Consider the following 23374-nt stretch of genomic DNA (forward strand, 5'->3'; position numbering starts at 1 on the left):
AAAGTGCATTTCATCAGAATGTTCGTGATTTATTTTGAATGAAGGATGGAGCATAAGTTTTTGTGGATGGCTTTGTCAACCAATGTCTTGCTTCATTTGATGGCTTCAAGACTAAGCAACCAATAGCTGTCTACGTTCCCTCATTAATTCTGTACAATGAGTAGCACAATGCCATGTGCTGAAAATAACAGGCATGCTTCTGCAACATTTTAAGCCATCTAACCACTGCATTATGTTATATCAGCGATGCTGCTGCTTGTGATGCTGTCAATTACAGTTGTAAGAAGTACACTAAGCATTTCGGATTTCTGTTCTGGGTGCCCTAGTATGCGTCTTCTCATGGATACCAATGTCCAATAAACTTTGCGACCCCGTATAAATGTAGCACGAGCATTTGGGACGCATTGCTTCGGCTGAACGAATCAGTATTAAATAAAAATGTGCTTAAATGGAACATTCAACAGGCTTCAGTGATTCCCCAGGGGTTGAACTCGTTTACTGCAACAGCAGCCGGCTCTCACATTTGACAGCACCATCACTTGAATATCAACTCCTTTGTGACACACACAATGCCTTCCTCATCTAATATTGTAATGCTTGTTGTGGCCATTAAATACATGCAGAGATGCCACCAATCTCAGAGTCTGTGGATGGCACAGCAACTTTCATAAACTAGCAAGCGTAAATGTCGCGCAATAGTGCAGTGGTTAGTGCATCCTCCTTGTAAGTGTACATGGGCGCAGGGTGGCGACTTCCAACCACAGTGGCGATGACAGGCAAAGTCGTGCCAAAATGGCGTGCAATAAGAGCTGGCTTGCTGGGGCTTGGATTATTTATAGTCCAAGCAATGCAGTGATGGTGGTAGGAGAAGCTTTCTTTGCCCTATGCTGAGGCTGAAGCTAGGGATGACAAGCTGGCTTGACAATGCCGATGAACAACCACGAATTGATGATGACAACTACGGTCATCGTTGTCACCGTCAGCATGACAGACAGAGCAAGCGAACAAACGGATGGACAAAGCAAACGCAGTTTCAGGCTTTTAAGTGCCGTCGCAGTAAAACAGCAATAGTCCATAAACTCGGAGATATCCCATGCCACCTATACACCCATACCAAAGGTATGCCAAGTGGCCATCACCCAACAACACCGCAGCAGGCGCTTTACAAAAATCGAGGGAAAAATTTACACCATCCTTTACGGCATGTGGCAAACTTAAAGAAAGAAAACTAGAATGAATGCTACGAGTTTTGTGTAAAAACAGTGGACGGCCCAGTACGCAACAAGTGCATTCAGGAGACCGGAAAGCACTGATTCATGATTTGCAGAAGCATTCACCTCCACAGCACCCAACCACCACTAACTCTCTTCCCTACTTTACAAGGCAAGATCACCCAGCATGACGATAACCTCTGTTTGCCGCTTGCTCATCCAAGTCAGCCACGGAATCGCATGCCACAGAGACGGCTGATAAATTAAGTCAAGTGGAGAGGGTGAGGACAGACTCTCGCAAGTCTACAGGGAAGGGGGAGAGAGGGGCACAGCAGCTATCCACAACAACAAGAGCTGCAAGGAGAGTGATAAGTAAGGCATATGGGGGGAAAGGGGGAGGGGACGTAATTAACGACACGCCCCACTGCTTGCCTCCGCTTTAGCGACCTCCTCCCGCCACCTTCCTGCGCAGCTCAGTAACCGCGGGAGCTGCTGATGCGTGAAGAGAGAGCAAGCTTATCTCGCAACGGCTTCGCGCCTGGCAGCCATGCATGCGTCCAACGCTGAGAGCCGGGGTGGCGGGAGGAAACACTACGGTACCCCTCAGAGTTACGATGCAGCTTCCGCCGATTTCGCCGAGCAGAGCGTAACCATGACCGTGGCTCAGAGTGAATGCGGCGCAGTCGGCGACTGGGGTGACGGCCAAAAAATGTGGAACCTCGTGGCATCGCTTTTAGGCTCTGAGTAAGTGCAGTGTCTTTTTTTTTCTCCGACTCCGTCCGTGGCAGATTGCTTCGCCCATCAGCCCCGTCAAGCCTGCGGCAAGACGAGCGGCGCCTAGGGGTCGTAAACACAATTAGTGTGGATAAGGAGTGTGTGCGGTAGCGGGACCGGTGCAATGACGCGATAAGTGCAGCTACGAGGGCCCTTCTTGGTAGCGACTTCGCTCTCTCGAAGGAAAAGAAATCTGTTTTTGTTCCGCGGTGAACAGTGCATGCTGAAACTGAACATTCTGATTTTACGCTGAGCGCCATGTTCAAATCAAATACGAGCTGAAGATGCAGCAAAATAGCATGGGCAAGGTTGTTTTGTTTAGGCGCTGTCCCTCAGCAACACCTAAATGACCTCAACATATTCTTGGGCAACGTTTGTTTAGATGTAAATGTTTACAATTTCTGTGCTTAAATGCAATGCCCTTTTCTTCTCTTTTTTTTTAGCCTCCTATTACAATAATTGGTGAACATTCCTAAAAACAAGCTGCCCTCAGCAGCCATTTCAGTTCATCACGCTGTTGGACATTGTCTGGATCTGTCCGGCTGGACTTAATTTCAACATCCAATGTCAATACTATCCACAAGTTAGGGCTAGTGAGATTAGCATAGCATCTAATGTCAATACTATCCTCAAGCTAGGGCTAGTGAGATTAGCATAGCTCAAGAATCAACAACTGTGATTATCGTCAATGTAGTGTTTTCTTTTGTGTGTGCAAGCTTTGTTGCCATAAAAGAATTTCAGCTATGTTAATAATAAGTGCAATCACACAACATAAATTACACAATTTTAAACTTCAACAACCTAAAATTTGCCTAACATCTTCAAAATTGCAACCATGACGTTCTTTATGATCTATGTCCTTTGAATCGCTTCCCAATGAGGAGTCTTGAAGACTTCAAATGTTAATATCTCCTTACAAACACTTCCCGATTGGTTGACACCCATGCATGCAACATCAGAGCTAGCAATGAAAGAGAGACATTCCAACGTGCATGCATTGCATTGCCACAGCTGAAAGTTACAAGCAAGCTTGTAAAAGAAGGTTTACGTCAGTCAATCGAGCTGCAACTATTTGAGGCCAGCGAGGTTTTGCAATCGCACGTGAATCGAGCAAAGCATCATCAAGACAATTGTGAGATACATTCTTTCAGTCCCAGTAAGAGGTGATTATTTATACACTTATCTAATCAAGCTTGCTATGTGCACTATTCCTTTTCCAACTTGGAGAAGGCCCTAGCAAGAGGTTGAGGCTCAATCTGGATGTAATTAGCGCTGATTCACTCCAACAGAAACTGAGCATAAATTAGCACAAGAGATTGCACACAGCCACCCTTTTGTGTTTCTTATGAGCAGCTATTTCTCTTTTCTCTTATAGGAACATCCGACTAAGCTGTTTATGGCTGTAGCATGAACGAATGCTGTGTGACTTGTTCCTGGACTTGGCATGCATACGAGACTGATCTGTCAGAGAAAATTCACAATTTAGGGTACAGTCCCTTGCTCAGCACCTGTCAAAAATCTGTGAAAGACACCTAGTGGAGGGCTTCTGATTAATTTTGACCACCCAAGGTTCATCGGTGCACTTAGAGTTGCCAATTGCTTTGCCCTCACCATGCCATTCGCTAGACGCCCAATCAGCTCAGCTGGCAAAATGACTGCTTGGAAAGGCTGTTTGTAAGGCCCAATTTGTGGAGCAGAACAAATTTTTTTTCCTTAACTGCGAAGCTGTTTGTCTAAATAACATCTCGTGTCTCTTTAGCAGCTTTACACTTCTTCCAAAAATGGATGCAAACTTCCACCTTTCGTGGAAGTTCCAACACCGTAAATAGTCTCACAAAGCTCCCTCGCTCGAGCTACGTGTAACGGTGGTTACGCATGCAGCAAGACACCACAGGTCAATCCTCTTGCAGAACCTGACATTGGCGAGGCCCCCACTGATGAACAGCACGGCCGCGAAGAGCGCCACTGCCACGGAGCGTGCCGTGGCCGCCGTGCTGGTCTCCACTGAGCTGTGCATCTCCATTCTCGGAAACCTGCTGGTGCTGTTCGTCTCACTTTGGGACGAGCGTGTCAAGCAGCATCGTTCAAACTTGCTGGTCGTCAGCCTCGCGGTGACCGACCTCCTCACGGCCACTCTCGTCATGGTGAGCGAACGAAAACTTCTGTGGTCGACGGCGCATTGCAGTTATAAACAATGCGCCCCCCTTTCTTAAGTTACAACTGTACCAAGAATGAAGGATGACCAAGGTGCGAATTTGCCTTAGAAATGTGAACAAATTAGCAACTTTTTTTTTTTTTTGCCTCGGCACTTTTCGTTCACATCTGGCCCTTGCGCCATCAACCCCTTTTTGTGCCGTGGATGAGCTGGGTTCGTGCAAGCGTTTCTGGTAAAAAATGGCCAAGAACCAAGCCCAGCTCCGTCAAAGGTATTTTTTATTTTCTAGCAACGCCATGGATGAGCTGGTTTCGTCTCAGTGCTTTGTCGTGCTTCTGGTGGGTGACAGCACACACAACGTGGGGCAGCACAAGCACGAGCAAATTTATTCTGGTAGAGGAAGTAAAAGATGTCGGCAACTGGCGTCCCTCAAAACAATTTTGCTATTTTTGGTCAGAATTCGGGGTAATAGCACGGCACAGAACGGGGTTAAACCTAGCCATCAAGCTCCCCTATTCTTTCCCAGACTTCGTTTGTCTGTTGGCTTCAAGCGGTCGCAACAAACCTTGTTTTTTCCAACTCCAGTCTTGCGCTTCTCCTTCATGCGCTGCCTTTACGTTCCACGTACGTGATGTACATAATATCGTAATTGCGTGTATAGCATACAAACATAACACACACATAAAACAAACTAGCCTGCCGGCACATCCTGATCAACTGTCCCGATTACCTCGACCTCCCATTACTCTATGCGCGATCTCTGCAGGTGTGTGGGCCTTGCCGATGATCACTGCACGAGCACATTTGATCTGCATGGCTTAGCACGTGGCGGGATGCCGTGGCATAACAACGCATTGCAACCGGCACGGCGCGTGCAACGTGCTGCTGTTCGACAGGGCGGCACGAAACATTGCACAAACAAGCCTGTCGGCAAATGTGGCACGGTCACGCTCGAGTAGCTAATTACCATATGCAGGTGGCAGACAACACAACGGCTGCATGTGACACACGGTGAATGTGGTTCATAACACATTCGTGAAACTAGGTGCACGCTGCAGCACTTGCACGCTCTTCAGGTATTTTTCTTTTTTTTTTTCAGTTGCTGGATGTGTAAAGCTAAGCATTGAATTCCATGTGTTGCAATGAAACTATTCCCTTTATTCTTTTTTTTTTCCTCCCCCTTTTTGGTGGCTTGTGCTGGGTCAAGCCTGAAGTGCCTACTTCTTATACCCCTGATACAAGAGATTGCATTCGTGTTATGAACTGTGATAGGGCAGTACGTGAGCTTATAAAAAAACATCGAAACAAAGAAAAGCTTTCTGATGTCACTTTTCTAGGCTGGCATTTATTACTAACGACGGCTGTGTTCCCCTTTTTCAGTCTGGATTCAACATGTTGACTGATATCCAGTTTACCTCAGTAGAAAAAAATTGCGTCATCCTTATTTCTTACTTTTCTGTTTTCAAGTCAAGTAATTTGCTTTTCTCACAAGTGAACAGCTGAGGCTTGCACAGCTGTAAATACTAAATATAAAGCCAGGCAACTACATACAACATGTACAGCCCTGCAGTGGAAGCCTGGAGGAATTCGTGCAAAGGACGTTTTCATGTAATATATAGCGCTTTGGGGCCTAAAGCCAAGCTAATATAAAGAAATCTTGAACTTTGCTGAATAGAAGTCTTTTCTGAGGCATCTCTGACTCATTTGCTCAAAGCACTAACACCTACCAATGCAGCTGCCGTCGGTGTGTGCCCTGACCAACGACGGCTGGCCCCTGGACAACCCGGGCTTCTGCACCTTCCACGGCATCCTCAACTACTGGCTCACGTCCACGTCGAGCGTGACTCTCGCCATGATCGCGCTCGACCGCGGCGTGGCTGTGCACAAGCCGCTCGAGTACGTCCAGCGCTGCACGTGGGGCCGCCTGGCCCAGATGGTGGCGCTGCCCTGGACGCTCGGCATCGTCTTCGCTGTCGTGCCTGCCATCCTCGACTGGACCGCGTACCAGTTTGACAACATCGTCTGCGACGTCGACTGGCACCCCCGGCGCGAGCACGTCATCTACTATGCGGCAACCTTCTCCCTCTGCTTCGCCATGCCGGCGGCCATTGTGCTCGTCCAGTACGCCCGCATCCTTGCGTCGGTGCGTCGCTTGCGCTCCAACGCGGTTGTGAATCCGCCGGTGGTGGTGGTGCCAAAGGGGGACGTCTCCAACGGAACGCTGTCCCGCCAGCTGTCCTTTCGCCGCCGGGCGGGACAGGGGAACCAGAAGATCCTCGTTAGCATCTTGGCGGTGATCGTCATATTCTTCCTCTGCATCACGCCGTTTTGCTGCACCAAGCTGGTCAAGGTGCTGCTTGGGCCCAAGGCCATTCCGGACTGGCTGGACATGCTCTCGACTGTGGTGCAGTTCTTGGCATCCGTCGTGAACCCCTTTGTGTACTCCATCGGACTCAAGAGCTTCCACGAGGCACTGTGCAGACTGTCGCGCAGCGGACGACAAAGGTTGCTCTGGAGTACTTCAGTGTGAGTGGCCAGAAGTTGTGAGACGGAGACTGGCATTGCTTTTGCAATGTTTGTATGGCTGTGTAGATTACGTAGAGAAAAATATACCCTTTTCTCCTTTCAACGATGGTTCCTAATGAGTATTACACAAATTTGGACCCAGTGAAGGGGAATAACTGCGAGATGAAAGCAGATGCGCGAAGGAGTCAATGTAAGTGAACATTCTACCGCTGCCTTCAAACATATATTTAGCAGGACACGTGCAGGTGTGCAAGAGAAGTAAGTCAGCTACGTAGCCTTCAATTTCAGGTATAAAATCTGGGACAAAAGAACATAGCAAGCATATTCTTCCAGCATTATGGGATAGAGCGGTATTCATTTCCTAGCTTCCAGGAACAGCTCAGTTAAATGTTCATGAGGTCTTGTCAACTCGTCACACTGTTCCCCTCTGGACTGAGCGAAATTCGGAGTTGAGAATGCTGCAACTTGGAAATGTCGGGAAGACTGTCCAGAAAGCTTATCCAATCAGAGGTCTGTTCAGAAGGCATCCGATTATTTTATACTGCCCAACCAGAATTGCACTGTAGTCCCAGCCAATCTTTGTACCGCGAGGTTATCCAAATTTAATGTTAAAATGCCAGTGTGCGAGTTCGAGCTTCCTATTATTGTGTGATCATCAGGTGGTACAAAATGGATGTGTCCACGCTAGGTGAAGCTACACCATAAATGCCCAGGAGCTCTGTTTCGTGTGGTTGCTATGTAACAATTTGCCAGTTGACGTCGCCAGGACCCTCGTTCACAAAATTATTTCGCAAGTGCGATCCACAACTGGCTACGACCGAAGCAATCATTTCATCCAGATGCTAGTTACTATCATTAGTGGCAAGCACCCAAATGTTGACTAACTAGAAAATGCTCTTACAGAAGGGAAGCTTTCTGAATACGTGCCCACATTTTTTTTACCACAAGGCAGGATGCGGGTAATCTGGTGGAGATGGAGGACTGAAAAGCGGCGTTCATTGAAGACAGGTGCAGCGTGCGAAAGGCTTGCTATTCAGCCTAGTTCCAATGTCGAGATTTGTCTCTCCTCTTACGCAAAATGCTGACAGAACAAATTCCAGATTTGAAAAGGCCAACACAGTTCGCCTTTCTACACACACACATACGAGCGTAAAACTTGTTTCTGATTTTGTGGAAAAGTATTATACTCTTGCTGCGCTTTTCGACTATGACCACATCATCAGTGGCCAGTTCATAATTAATACCAACCACCATATTTGTCTCTCTGGTTATAACTACCGTGTAGCTACTACAACTACATAGTAGCTGCCACAGCTACATAGTAGGCTACTGCGGAGTCCAGGCCCGAACTTTATTGTGTGGTTTTTATTACAGTGCTGACCGGCACTTCCTATGCTGGTCAGAGCAGCTCTATGGCCATGGCAAAGAGAAGGGACAGCACTGCTACATGCGTTTTGCTGAAAAGAAACAAATCAATTATTGCGGACGCCTAAGCTTTCTCACTGTACAGGCAAGTTCTCTGTAGCGATCTTCGCTGTGGACAGTTGTACAGGTCACCTCATTGCAACTACATTAAAATGCACTGCCTGTTGTTGCTGCCGAAGTACCTGCACAGGCCACCCCTTTCAGTCTCTCAAAGCATAATTTACCAAGTGTCAAATGCTGGTCGATAGTGCAGAGGTTGCAGGTACATTGGCCAAGTTACAGACCCAGTGTTGCACAATATCCCACAAAAGCACCAGCGGGTCCCTGAATTGTACTATTTGCACGCTGCCTGATTGACAGCTGCCTCCAGTACAGCAGAGAGGCTTAGGCCTTAGCCCCTCTGACATAATGCCTCTGTTGCATTCAGTGATGCATTTTCGTCTATTTGTAGCAACGACTGGACGAATGCTCTAAGCAGCATTTCAAAATTTTTCTTTTTTTTTTCCCCAAGACAATGGCCAAGAAGCTGCAGACCAGAAAGGCACTGGTACATGACCAGCAATGCAGCTGAAACATTCATGCCTTGCAAGTCAATGCTTATGCAGAGGTTTATCCAGTGCTTTTGTTAGCATAGTGTTTGTACCAGCTACCCTATTTTGACAAAGTTGTATTGTACGAACTTTTCCTCCTTTGAACATCGCGAGTGCCTGGAGAGCTTACGAAATGCAGTGGTAGGTTTTTCTTAATATTGTGAGCATAGCCAAATGTGACATTATTTTGCCCTGCCGCCCTATGTTTTAATGCATGAAAATTTGTACTTTTCATTTTTCTTGTCACCATCACATCAGCCACACACATTGGGTGTAAACGAATTGAAATAATCCAGCAAAAAAAACAGGAATGTTCTGACCTGCACTGTAGCTCAAGGAACGTGACCAAGAAACAGAGATTAACTAAATAAGAACACAACTTTGGTGCGTGACGTGCATGGTCGCAGAGCCCGAGGCGCTGATGTGCGAAATGCTAAGCTTCAGGTCCGAGGAGTCCACGCACAATGTGCTTTATTGCCGAGTCTGAGACACTGATGTGCGAAATGCCTAGCCACGGGTCTAAGCCCGATGTGCTTGATCACCGAGCCTTGAAAGCCTGCCACAGGTCTGAGGACTGCGCATGCAATGCACTTGATCATGAAGTTCTTGGTCACAAAGTGCGCATCGTTGATGCTCGGAAAGCTTAGCTGCGGCTCTGAGACGTCCAGAAATGGAGTGATTGGCCGTGCTTCTGCGATGTTCACGTTGCGTCCGTTTCGACACTCGTCGAGATCACAGTGGTCGAGACAGCCGGCGGCTCGCGAGGTTCAAAGAGCAGACGACGCTCCCACAAAGTGAGTGCCGGTCCAATGGCAAAACGCGCTGGAATCATGTGGGGGGCGCGGTCAATCGAAAACTTTGGGACTACCTTGAATCATTTACTTTTTGTACACCTGTTTCTGTGTGGAGGAGATAGCCAAAGTGGCAAATTTGAAGACAGAGAAATGCACATTCTGACGGACCAAGATGGTGGCACTCAGTTGTGCCGTATTGGAAAAAACACTGTTTTCTTTTTTTCATTACTTCAACACAATATTTTGCCACCTTGGCTAACACAAGAATTGTATCTTCTAGAGCAATTCCACATGGTTTTCAGTGAAGATATTTGGAGACAGATACCAAGAGAGTTACAGAAACTGATGATAGGATTAAAAAGATTTTCTTTTCTTGGCCATCTTTCGCAATGTGAAAGCTGCATCCCCCTTAACTGCTCTCACAGTAAAACTACTCAATGAGCTCTGCTTGCGTGAACCTGCTCGTAAACCAGGCTTATTGTGCATGGTTATGTTATCTAAACTTACTTCGCAAAGGCTGCTGTCCAAAGCAACAGATAGCGAAGAGATAAGTGCGTCTTCTGCTCTTTTCGTCTGCATTGTACATTGCCCTAACCCCCCCCACAATCCCTTGTTTACAAACATGCAGCCTATGTGCATCGCAAACCACTGTGACAGGGAGACAAGCAAAATCCCTACCTCCCCCTTCTGGATGTTCATGTTCTGTCCCGAAAACGGGTAGAGGGCCTTCACTTGTGGAACTTTGCGTTCCTCCACCACCGTCTGCATCGCCTCCTTCTCGACGACCTCGTCAACCCACTCCTCGACGGGAACCAGCTGCAACTCTTCTGTCCAATCGTCGGACGGTTCCGCATCTTCATTCAACGCATCCAAGTACTGCAAGGAAGCACAGAAAAAAAATAATAATAAATTCGTAGAACCCATTTCAGGTCAGAAAGATAATGTTACGTTAGGTGACATTGAAAGTACACAAACAGACTCAAACACAGTAGAACCTTGTTCGTATGTTTAAAAATAAATTGTGGGAAAAACATACTAAATGGGCTAACATACAATCCAAACACACTAAAAAATCGCAGACTCACATGTAATTGACTTTTACGTATTGCGAAGCGTGCGCAAAATTCTTGCAGCACAAGTCGCCTGTCGCTTTTGCGGTTCTTTGGCAAGCTTACATTTGCACACCTCGAATTCGGCCTGGGTTAACTTAATTTACTTCTGTGGTTCTACATGCCAAAACCACGTTATGATTATGAGGCACGCTGTAGTGGGGGGGGCTCTGGATTAATTTTGACCACCCGGGGTTCCTTAGCGTGCACCCAACGCACAGCACGTGGGCATTTTTGCATTTCGCCCCCACCAAAATGCGGCTGTCATGAACGAGTTATAACGCCATGCCCTCGGGCTTACCAGCACAATGCCAAACGGACTATTGCACGTAGGTGAGTAATTTGGCCCAGGTTAGCAGGTTCTTCCAGCGGGGCATTTTGGCAGTAAATTTTGACACACTCATTTGGCGCGAATTGTTGCGGCACAAGATGCCGACGCGCGTCGAGCTGGGGAGGCATGAGCGGCCCGGGACGCGCATTGTCGTTTTTCTGTTGCGATAGTGTTTTACAACGGCAGTGGGAAACTGAAACGAAATTTTGCTGCTGGGTGATGCCAGAATACAATGCTGCCAGAGCGAAACCCGATGCTCGCTTTGTAATGCCTGCAGCAGGGAACGGTGGCATGTTTGGGTTATTGCCTGTTAAAAACGCGCAGTACGCTTCCAACAGCACTATGCCACGCATGCTGTGACACGGAGAGCTGAAGATGGCTATCGCAATAGCGCTGGCGGCAATAGCAGTGAATGCGGCGTGCGGCTAACTGCGAAGAGATTTGCCGTTACCGGAAAAGGAAACCGAGTGCCACCGGTGTTTTCATGCGACATGGGCGAGTGAGCACTGTGGGGAAGCTGCTGCGGAGGGCGCAACTGTTTTCGATCGTGCACGCTTCGTGCATTTTTTCTTTATATGGGATCTAGCAACTGGAAAACGTACCGTACGACCCCAGTTGGGCAATGTACTGAACGTTCGTGCCAAGAGACTGATTTCCAGGAACGTATCAACCAGTAAAAAAGATGCGAAATTGTATTGGGACATTTTTTGTGTTCTCCATCGCGAACGTTGGCGCCAGGAAATAGTATGAAACGGGACTGTATCAACGAGGTTCTACCGTACAGTCAGAACTCATAACAAAATAATGGATATAACAAAGTAAGTGGAAGTTCTTTTGAAATTCCCATAGATATTCATATTGCAGTACATGCAATAATAGGTATATAACGAAGTAGTGAATATAACGACGTAATTTTGGCTCCCTCTTCAACTTTATTATGAAGCTTTAGTGTATGTATTTTTCTGTGAAAGAAAAAGAAACATGAGAACATGTAAAGAAAACAACCACACAGGAAAAACTTTTTCCTGTCCAATCATTTCTTCAAATTTTTGCATCTTTTTCACCACAAGAAGTATAAAACAACTAGCCCAGCAGCAAGTAGCAATATGTCAAATATGTACATTATATATATACTTAAGGGGTACGAGCCATTCATTGCCAAGAGGAAACTATCGTCATCATAATCAACAACTATCATCATCATCAATGGCTAGAGCATCGTCGTCGTCCAGAGCTAGCTCCGTTGCCGCTCATCATTCCAGCGTAGAATTTCATGTCTCTTCTGTTGTCGCAACAAGAGGCAGCGTTAAAATTTTAAAAATTTACGTCTCCAGGCTTTCGTCAACTGAGCCGAGAATTAAGATTCTTGACGAAGCTGGTATACTCCCTATACAGGCACCGCTCGACAGATGCCCCTGTCTAAATTAGCCCGGGAAGGTATAAAGGTTGAGCCCATACTGAGGAACATCCACCCAATATATAACAAAGGTCGCAAAAGAGTGCGGGCTAGAACCATCCTTCAACGAATCGATCCTTAACGCGGCAGATGCATTCTTCTTCAACGCTGCCAAATATGGCAGCGAAGACAAGTTCGCAATCTTGGTCGTTGACGCACTTAGAACACTTATCAGCGCAGCGTCAATCTACACTAAACACATGAATGAGGCGATGGAAACTGCGATAGCCTTGGCTCTTCAAACCGCAAAAGGCCCAATGACCATTTTCTCTAACTCGTGCACGGCGGTCAGGGCTTTCTCGTCCACTCTAGTTTCCACACACAGCTGGCGTCGTCAACAGATCCTTTCGTATTACTATGGGCGAAAAAACTGGAGGTCATACCATAGCGTGGTTCTTGGCCCGCATGAACGATATAACTAACCAAGCGGGTTGCAACCCTAACAAGTGGGCGAACTGCCTGGCGCGTGAATTCATGAACCGTGCCTGAGCTAACGGTCCGGCTCTCCCACACGATTGCCCCTTCAAAGATGCTCTTCCCACCTATCATGAAATTACGTCGCATTACAGACACAGCAGGAGGCAATTCCCTCCGCCCAGCCCGAAACTGAACAAGGCTCAGGCCATTGCTTTCAGGCTCTTACAGACCAGATCCTACCTCACCCCGAGAGCGCTTAGTTGGATAGACCCGAACTTCCCGCAGTCGTGCTCCAAATGCGGTCACGCATGGTGCTCCTTCGACCACATGCTCTGGCTGTCCCCGTTCAACGCGAACTCCGACCTTCGATACAAGTCCAAGTGGGACGCCTTGCTGAAGAGCTCGGATTTCATGAACGAACCACAGGCCGTACAGAAGGCCTGCGACGTCGCGGAGAGTCACCACCTCCCCGTCCCATTGTGGGCGGAGCCACCAACTTGATTGCGGAGCCTTCGGTTCCCCCCAATCAAGTTCCTCAGGACACTCCAATAAAGTCCTTATCACTGTCACGGTGGTATGAACCATTGCTTAAGGGGGCACGAGTCATTCATTGTCTTACGTGACGGTTGCATTTAACAACAGAGGTGATACGAGAATGTGTGTGCATACCAATCATCACGACGACCACCAATCAGGACAGTAAATATGTTCGTACCTTCGTTCGAAATTCTATGTTACCTCCGTGTCGTGTGCTAAACAGCTTCGCTGGTCATCCACGTTCACAGAGTGGAACAGCTCATGAATTTTTTTCTTTTCTTTCTATTTTAATATCTGATATTCATTATAAGCATGCATGCTGATATGAATGCAAGTAGGAAAAGGATATTAATAATAATGAATTAAAATATAAGTTGCCAGTCAGGTTGTTTGACATTACTGCAATTCATAATAATTAGCCACACTGATCTGACAAGATCTGACTGTTTTGTGGCTTCGTGCTCAGAGGAGAGAGTCTCCCCAGTCTTGGAGGTCCCTCCCCAGTCTTTGACTATGGGGCCTCCTAGAGTTACTCTTTCTGCAAACATTTCAAGCGCATCAATAAACTGAAACTGAAACTCACGATGGCCAGGGAGTCCACACCAGAGCGCACCATGCGATCGGCCTGGTCTCGAAGTCGCCGAATGTCGGTGCCGTAGGCGTTCATTTCGCTTTCCAAGCAGCTGTGGCGTTGAAGAAGTGCCTGGGCGCTCGGCTCGTCCTTGCCATAGTCCTTGCTCGACACAAGCGCCAGCTTCTCGCGCACCCATGACTCGGCTTCGTTGGCATCAGCATGGTACTGTGAGCAAAGATGCGGGACATACTTCGGCAAACCAGTTCGAGGACAAGTGTAGGATGACTAACATGCTGCAGCCGGACAGGCAGTTTTGTACGTCTTGCCTAGAAAGCATCGACAATGTATTCTTAGAAGAAAGTTCGAGTAGTTTTAATGCAGCTTTATTTCAGTGTTCCAGGCCAATATTAAGAAAAATGTTACTGAGCAAGAACTATTCGTAAGATTAGATACCAGGCAGTCGTGATGCTGGAGATACAGTTTTTAACAAAGTCGCATTTGACACAAAAATACTTTCGTTAAATCGAATTATGTGTTCTAAGCATATATTTGCTGCATACTGATATCAGCGAGAAACATTTTAAATGGCACTTTTATATTCAATAATTTGTTACATCAGTGTTCATTAAATTAAGGTATCGACAGGAAATGACAAACAGCACTTACAAATAGAGTGTGTTGTGAATCCCAGCCCACTGCCTTTACTATATATTTATTATTACTGAAAGTTAGCGTAGCTTCAATAAGCAACTAGACCTACACCCCCTTAATTTTCGCTGATGAAAACCTGTACATGGTCCTTTTCCACAGGATAAAATTTGCCCATGTGATCATCTGCTGCTGAATTTCGGCACAGCGGCCAAAAACGCCGAGGCTACTAAAAACCCCACGCTTCCTACAAATACCGAGGAAAGCCAGCAGCCTTGCACAACAAACCTGGAAGGCCTCGTAGGCATCTTCCAGACGCTTCCTCTTCACAGCCGCCAAGTCGGCCAGCTCGGCCCAGCGCTCGTGGAGGGCCTGCAGACGCTGCTTCACGTCTGCACTCTGGCTGTGGCGACCCTCGAGAAGCTTCTCGCCGGCCAGGATCAGACGCTGGATGTGGCCGTCGTGGCCTCCGATTTCGGCTTCCAGTGCCTGAAATGATTGCGTTTCCCTTTCAATGGACGTTGCCAACTTGGACAACAGCGACTCATTGCATTGCCTTTTGTTTCATTGCTGTGACATAACATTGCACAATTCGGCAGCTGTCATCACAGGCCAACTGCTAAGGAATGCCGGGCTGTAAAAAGCCTAGTCTCGCATATAGTGCAGGTATAGAGAAAAATCCTTTGTTTGACATATGAGTGGATGCGTCACAAGGAGCTTGCAAAAACGGACATTCTTGGCAGTGAAACTAAAAAACAACCATTGAAAAATGTATACAATGAAGGTCACCACTGTCGCTCACTGGAAATGACGCAGAACTCGAATGTTGAGAAACAGCAAAGGTAGCTAGGCATGATCTCCGAGACAGTGTTAGATGTCAGAGGCAGACCTTGGAGGTCATAGTCTAGGATAAACATCACATCAGCTAACCCCCAGGTTCAGGCACCATCTATTCAGTTGTTATTCAAGGGCTGGTAATAGAAAATTCTGACAACTGCCTTCTCTGCAGCTTTGTCAAGATTGCTTCGATGGCATACACTACTCGTTTATAGCCAATTCAGCCAAAGTGAGCTTCAATTGCAGTTGGCCTTTAAAGGCGACAGATGTTTAAAAAAACGGCACTGAACCTCTTTCACAGTGAAAGCAAACTACACTTGCATGACGTTGGTGGGAAATTAACCAGGTGCATGCTAATCATCCTTGTGTTCTTATTTTAGCATGCATTATCTGTTTAAATGCGTATACTGTATCTATCACTAATTTATTGTAACACCCCATGTAATGCCCGCATGGGCCTTCAGGGTACTTTAATAAAAGAAGAAAAAAAAGCGTGCACACAAACCAGAACGCTTCGAGAGCTACTGAACTATGTGAAATGCATTCTTGTCACTTCCGAGATCCGAGATGCCAACCTTGAATGCGATGACACCGTACATGGAACGAAAAAATGGAACAGAGTGTCCAAACCTTGTGTTTTTGTTGGAGGGAGACCAGGGCCAGCAGGTCTTTGCCAGCGACCACGGCCTTGCAGATGCGCTGCTTCTCGCGGATCCAGGCCTCTTCTTCCTCGTGGTCCTGCACGAACTGGAAGTATGCCCGCCACTCGTCGAGCTGCCGTCGACGCCGCTTGGCCAGTTTACCGAGCCTGCACGACAGGAGGAGAGTGGTCACAAGAAAATAGAATGAGGTTTATTTTTGTTCCGTTGAAATATAATGTTGCGAGGACATAGCACATCCGTGAACTGCTCTGACAACTGCTTTAGAAAGTACACAGTGATGTGTGTTATGTACATAAATAGCGAGCACAGAATCGCACTATGTGTCTGCACGACTTCTGACCGCGCTCACCACAACCAAGCACTGAAGTCCCTCTTTGCTTTCCTGGGCCCAAGTTGGGCCAATAAAATATGATTCTTCCAATTCAGCCTTTCAGCTAGCGCTTCTGCCTTTTTCACCATCGCTATGCTGCGACAATAGAAAGGATAAGGAAGTGTTTCAATGCTTCGCAGAATTGTTGATAGATGAAGCCACAAACCAAAGCAAACAGTTCAGGCAGTTTAGGCTTTAGATTTGATTTTGACCACATGTGATTCCTGAATTTGCAGCCAAACTGAGGTGTATGAAGGTCTGCGCGCTCCTCGTCAATTGACATGTAACTATCATGGCCAAGAATCGAACTGGCAGCCTCATACTCACCAGCAGATGACCCTATTGCCCCTGTTCTCTCCCCTATTTCTGTTCCTCATATCTCTCTATGGATAGCTAACACGTTTTATTCTTTTATTCGTTAATCTGCAAGACTCCCACGCTACTCGCTAGCTTCTAGTGACTTCTAGCATTCCCTACTGATCACTGATATTGATATCCCATAATCTCCCAGCGAACCGGCTCGCAACTCCTGTATCATGTGCCCACAGAATTATGCTCGATCAAGGCCTTGTGTAGTGTCACTGTGCCTCCGGTTCGACGGAGCGTCAATTCATTAACCCACTAAATGCACAACTACATAATGCTAAAGCCCATCAGAGAAGCCCAAATATTACTTAGGGCTAACTTCACTTTGGGCATACAGTCGAACCCGGCTATATCGAACTCGCAAAAAAACGCCTATCAGTTCGATACAGAGCATAATTCGATATAAGCCTGCTAAATAATTGGATGTCATAAATGCACATACCATTTATAAAATCACTTTATTGATGAAACTAGCTTCGTTTCGCACGAAACAGTCCTGCATTTTCTTCTGCTTGGGCAATTTCGCTGCATGCGAGGCACGCACTTCCCCACATTGTCTAAGGAGTCGGAGCAGCTGAGGCCGCAACATTCCGCTTTCGCACAGAAGCACCGGACTAGTGCGAGCGCACTTCGGAGGATGTGGGCCAAAGATGGTCGTTGCTTTCCTCGTTGTGCCCATTTTCAGTTGTGCTCGGCACGATGTCGGCAATGTAGTCTTCGTTTCCGGGCTCTACCGTGGTCGCGACACCATCATTTGCGCTCACTAACTCACGCACCGTTGATTCGTCAACAGCTTCCGGAAATTCTGACAGCTGGCTCCAAACCTCGGCAACAACGACAACGGCTTCGTCGCATTAATCAGAATTTACAGTCATCACCGAGCACGCGGAAGTCGGTACGGCTGAAGCTATTTTGGATGAACCACTCGTACACGGCCGCGCATACGCGTCGGGCGCCACGGGCACTACGGGCACCGGGTCGCGAGTTAGGCCGCTTTAGCCCTAATTTCCCCCTTCAAGATCGTGCCGAGAGTGCACCTCGGAATCTTGTACGTTGCAGAGACATCCGACTTGTCACCGCATTCGACCCGGTTTATGATTTCGAGCTTCACGACGAAAGGCTAATTCTGACGCTTCATCACGGCAACACTGCGGGAGAAGGCGCACACAATGAATCAGATAAGCAGCGAGACAACTCGCACTTTCGCCAACTTGCATGACGAGGGCACAAGAGCCTCTGATTGGCTGTCTGGGCAAGCGCTGCAGGCGGGCGGGCCAGGATCATTTTTTGTAGGGAGGTGTCGGCGGCTCCGAGGTAGCGCGGTCGCATAGGGGGAGCGGTTGGATGGAGCCGCGCCGCCGGGTTTTCCCTTCACCGCGAGGGAAAGCCAACTTCCGGGGGCACTTTCCGCCGCTTGACGTTCGATATATCGGGAGTCGCTATTAGTTTTGTTCGATGTATGCATAATTTTTGCTATATATACTCATTGTAACTATACCGTGTCCATAAATTGTTTGATATAAGGAATAATTCGATGTAAACGGGTTCGATATAGTCGGGTTCGACTGTACCACAAACAAACACAGCCACTGATTAACTGCAGAATCCTGGGCATAAGAAAGACTAGGAGGCTATGCCATCAACGAGACCTGGATTCAAATGACGACAGAAGCTTCAATCTAAATGACGATAACACATGGATAAGAAGGGCTCCTTGGTTGTTTCCTACAGTAAACTGTCTACATATGCCGACCAACAATTCGAACACACTCAATTATTCAGACAACCTCACGGCGCTGTCAGTCACCCCGTCGACATAATGTATAAGGACGACCAGTATTTCAGACGCCTTACAGTTCACCATTCAACATTTCAGACTCCGCCTGCATGACTATATACTAATCATCCACTGAGATCAGCAGGCAATTACATGTCTTTGTTTTGATACATTGCCAGCACCTCCTCAAAACCTAAAGTAGCGAACAACACTATTTACTGCGCCCACACTACGGGACAAGCCAAGCCGCTAAGTTGTCAAGGCTGTGTTTGTGTGCTTGTCGTGCGTGTCCCAAGCATCCCGCAATTTTACGGAGTCCCGGCTTTACGGACACTTACGTGGCATAGTCGGCGTTGAGGTCGTCCAGCTTTCGCTGCAGCACAGGCCCTTCCTTGTGTCCCTGCTTCAGCAGAGGCGTGGACTGCTGGGTGAGTCTGCGGATGGCCTCCCCCTGGGACGCCAGGTTCAGCTCGTCCAGGGCATGCTTCTGGAGCAGGTCCTCCACCGCCAGCAGGTGGCAGCCGTACTCATCCGACAGGAAGCTCCCCTGTTCCACAAGGTTGATTCGCGAGGTTTAATTTAGCAAAGAGACAACGAGCATGCAGCTATGAGAGGTGCCGTTAGTGCGAGGGCTCTGAATTAACTCTGGGCAAAGTCTTGCGGGCAGCCCGTGCACCTATTTTCCCTGGCGTATCGCAATGGCATGCGACAGCACACCGTGAACCGCACCAGCGGGGAGGTGTGGGAAAGGTGCGCTTTGCCCCGTTCTCCCCGTTTCCCCGTCATCTATGCAACATTGTAACGCATCATTCCGCGAGTCTCGCGAGAAAGTAAAAAAAAAGGTATCTGTCCCACTATAAACAAGATGGCTCTCTCATGGAAGGAAAGGAATGAAGTTACAGAAAGACACACTCTCCCCGGCTGCAACCAACGTATGACCTGGATTACCTGACCCTTCTGCAAGCGAGATCACCACCCTGTGACAAGAGGTGAGAAACCTTTCACTACAACTCTTTACGGTGTGGATGCCTTTTCTTCAAGTACTCAGTGCTTACTTTGTCACATTTAGCATACAAAATTTGAGCGTAAGCCTTCATTTTGCCTTACACGCCCAAGACCGCTGTAACTGCACAAACCCAGCCCTGCGCTACGGGTCGGGGATGGACTGAGTGTGGCTAGAAGTGGAGCTTGTCTTTCACCCTAATCGCACACAGAGCACGCCCGATACTGTGGGACTAACTCTGCATCAAGTTTCAGGTCGAACGAGGGCAACAGGAACGCAGAAGGGCTCACTCCAAAGATGCACCACCGCCTAGTGGAAGAGTCATGCCTACCTCAACCTCCTTTATCTCGCTGTGAAGAGTGTCCGCCTCTCGAAGCATGCTCATGAGCATGCTGACATTGTTCAGCGTCACACGGTGCTTGTTGAGAAGGTCCAACAGCAAGTGCCACCGTCCCATGATTTCTTTCTCCCTGAAGAAAAAGAATAAAGAAGCATGCATTACTTGCGGTTGTACAGCAATTGCAAAGGCGACGATTAAGCTCTTACATTGTATTGCTGTATGCAGCCGCAGATACTGAAAAAATTATTTGTAACTACATCAGAGAATGCAGCACAGAACTTCCTGCAACTAAACTTTGCCTTGAAAAGGCATTTAAGACTGCTCCCGTCCTCCAGCTCTACATTTATACACTTGTTTGCCAGGTTTCACTACTATCTCCGAGAACTGCATCAAAGGAAGCCTCAGTCAATCATGTTGGTAGCAAAGTAACCTCACTTCTTTGCACAGTTATTACATCACAATTCCAGAAGGTTCCAGGTCAATGTACAATATTGTACTCTGATCCACAGAACTTGCACAAGAGAGCTCATCGCAGAAAGAGTGATTCATATTATCGTTCGAGGGCCACACCTAAGCTGTGAGGGGAACCGTACTGGAAAGCTCTGAAGGAATTGCAACCACACAGGGCTTGTAGCAGTTCTTATGAGAAAAAGAAAAAGAAAATCCTGTTTTCAATGACAAGCAAGCTCTTTTTAACCCTTTTCCTCCAGAGATAACTAAAAAAAAAATTTCCAAAATACAAATCTTCTTTAAATGCTTGATGGAATTGGCACATTAAACAAATGGCAGAAACACATTTATAACAATGTAATTTAATGAAGATGATACACAAAAAATTTTAATGCTAAAGAAAGTTGCCTTCAATGCACTGCTTGAAGCTTTTTTTCTTTCCAGCAGCACCAATAACATCATGAATGTAAATTTCCCAAACATGACTCTCGTATTCTTTGAGAGTGAGTAAAGCCACATTCAGGCTGGGCACAGCAATAAATCGAAAACATGGAGGCAAAGGTTGCGAGTTGTTTACATCAACTTGCATCCTATGTCTGCCTAGCGAGATGTCTTCTTCATTGGAGGATTGGGAGCTCAAATCAAGAAATTCCGCAATATCACTGTCCTTTTATTTCAGATTCTGAAGAATTCTCACGGCCCACTTTCTGCAGTTCCTTTGCAGAATGCTCCAACCACTACATGTGCCACCTGACGACAACGACATTTTTCTTGTTGCCAACTTTAAACATGTTTGCCGCGAAATTTCATTTTTTTTTTTTAGTTTCATTTGTGACCGAGAAACAGAACTAGATGTGTGGACACCCTCAGATTGTCTTTGGCAAGACAAATTGGTATTTTTTTAGTGTGGACTAGCCAGCCTCATCCCCATTGGCCAGTGTGCAAAACGTGTGGATGTGTTTAGCTCCTCAGTGGGAGGTAAACGGTTAACTGCACGTAAATGAAAGAAAAAGGTACACGCAAAAGATTTCATGAGCAAGGGATCTGGTGCAGACATTGTCAAATTCCACTGTGTTGTCGAATTCTGCAATGCCGGTATTTCGAGCCAATGAGAGAGGCCGTAGCAGCCAACTGGGCCAATTGGAGCTGACAAGATAGCAAATTTCACAATATTGCAAAATTCCACAATTTAACACCATACCGCCATTCATAACTGCGAAGCCGATAGCCAGGATGTATTGGCTTGACCTTTGGATAGCACTAATCTTGCAAACTGCTATGTTCCAACTAAACTTGCTAAGCTTAGCCACAAAGGAAAGTAAAACATCTTTTAAGCACTTCTTGAAATTTGAAGCTTGTAGATGCCTTGAAAATAGCACTTTAGTATTTAAGCATTAACTTTTCAAAGCTTTTCAAAACTTTTCAAAACTAAAAGAAAAAGAAACCTGCAATGTACAATGAGACCTGGCAATACAAGCATCCCTGCAATGTACCTCCACCTGGAGGCTATAGCTGCGGCAGGAAACTGAAGACAAGTCAGCAGCCGAATATGATGCCCACCAAAATGCTGCGACAGATCGATCCATATATGAGAGTTCTGACTTACTTGACTCGAATCCTTGCTTTCGCGTGGTAATTCTCTGCTTCCAGCTGGTCAGCCATTTTTGTCAGGTTCTGAAACCTTTCCTCCTGTAAAACAAAACAGCAAAGAAGAGCATTTATATATATCTGATTAATTCTAAAATAAAAAAATTGGAAGACGCTTAGGCTTCGCCTTCAAGAGTGGAACGCGATAGCGTTATCGCACCCCGTTCGCACCACCTACTCAAACAATCTACGCGAGCCAAACAGCCGGGCCGCGACGCATCATGAAGGCGGACGCGATCATGGGGCGAGTGGCGCGTCACGTGTCGGGGCAGCGCCGTACATTGAGAGGAGGGGGTCTTCTGTGCTTGCCGCAAGATGGCTCTGCGTGTGCGCAGAAGAAATGTAGCGGAAACGTACTTCGCTACTCATGTAACTGCGACTTCTGTAATTTACATGCTCATAATTACCGATATACACTGCAGTATAACTTTCTACGGCACATTTCTAAGGGAACACCACATTCACTAGAGGCGATTTTGTCCTGCTTTGAACAATCGAACTCGTGGCTGAGTGGTAGCGTCTCCGGCTCACACTCCGGAGACCCTGGTTCGATTCCCACCAGCCCATTTTGCAAGATGTTTTTTATTTATGAAGTGCCTTCTGGGATTTATCGCTCACGGCCAATGCCGCTGACGCTGACGCAGACGACACCGGCTTTTCTGCGACATGAGCTCCTTAACGCTGTTGTGTTAAAATCAAGGGGCATTCCCAGCTAGACCGTACTCATTAAAGGCGCACCGAAAACTTCTATAGCCATGTAAATGTGTGTGCCCCGATTTCCTTCAATAGAAACGACTGTGCACTAACAAGCTTCACTGTCATTAATGGGTCATCACACGGGTGCATGAAAAAGATAAAGTAAAACATGTGCGCTGTGTTTTCTTGACAAGGGAACATGATGGACATGAAGCTCAGGCATGCGGGCGAGCTCAGAAATGTTAAAAAAAGATGCTGCTCACTGCGACAGTAACAAAACGAGAAGTGAAAGCACAGAAGATTAAAATTCTGGCTCAACCTGCTTTATTTAATAGCCTTTTGCTATGTTGTAGAGTCTACATAATAGCTTACGTAAAACCGTAAAAAGTAATAGCCTTTGAGTTTAAAATTCGAAACCTCGTCAATTCCTAACAAGGTCGACCTCACTGATATGACATTGCATAAATCAGCTTCAATTACTCCTGATTGTTCCAAAAAAAAAAATTAAATTATGGGGTTTTACGTGCCAAAACCACTCTCTGATTATGAGGCACGCCGTAGTGGAGGACTCCGGAAATTTTGACCACCTGGGGTTCTTTAACGTGCACCTAAATCTAAGTACACGGGTGTTTTCGCATTTCGCCCCCATCGAAATACGGCCGCCGTGGCCGGGGTTCGA

At 46.9% G+C, this 23374-nt stretch overlaps 2 protein-coding genes across 4 annotated transcripts in view; one reads left to right on the plus strand and one right to left on the minus strand.

Annotated features, from left to right (window-relative positions):
* The window catches only part of LOC135919257 (spectrin beta chain-like), a 236561-nt gene that overhangs the window by 71685 nt on the left and 141502 nt on the right, over positions 1–23374 (minus strand). For all 3 annotated transcript variants that reach the window (XM_065452967.2, XM_065452970.2, XM_065452968.2), the window contains exons 10-16: positions 21959–22041; positions 19894–20032; positions 18898–19106; positions 16015–16192; positions 14836–15036; positions 13909–14124; positions 10154–10351 (exon numbers count right to left, since the gene is read on the minus strand). In XM_065452967.2, coding sequence (XP_065309039.1) covers positions 10154–10351; positions 13909–14124; positions 14836–15036; positions 16015–16192; positions 18898–19106; positions 19894–20032; positions 21959–22041 — 1224 coding nt within the window. The remainder of the gene's footprint in view (positions 1–10153; positions 10352–13908; positions 14125–14835; positions 15037–16014; positions 16193–18897; positions 19107–19893; positions 20033–21958; positions 22042–23374) is intronic.
* Positions 1684–6769, plus strand: LOC139047751 (G-protein coupled receptor 161-like). Its single transcript, XM_070521772.1, has 3 exons — positions 1684–1955; positions 3896–4129; positions 5876–6769. The coding sequence occupies exons 2-3, from the start codon at positions 3923–3925 to the stop codon at positions 6668–6670; spliced, it is 1002 nt and encodes a 333-aa protein (XP_070377873.1). The 5' UTR covers positions 1684–1955; positions 3896–3922; the 3' UTR covers positions 6671–6769.

This window comes from Dermacentor albipictus, chromosome 7, assembly GCF_038994185.2.
Source record: "Dermacentor albipictus isolate Rhodes 1998 colony chromosome 7, USDA_Dalb.pri_finalv2, whole genome shotgun sequence".
NCBI classification, from domain to species: domain Eukaryota; kingdom Metazoa; phylum Arthropoda; class Arachnida; order Ixodida; family Ixodidae; genus Dermacentor; species Dermacentor albipictus.

Bases quoted from the DNA above. Each gene is read 5' to 3' on its own strand.
- LOC139047751 (XM_070521772.1), top strand. From the start codon at position 3,923: ATGAACAGCACGGCCGCGAAGAGCGCCACTGCCACGGAGCGTGCCGTG. The intron at 4,130-5,875 runs GTGAGCGAACGA...CTACCAATGCAG, and splicing joins TCACGGCCACTCTCGTCATG to CTGCCGTCGGTGTGTGCCCT.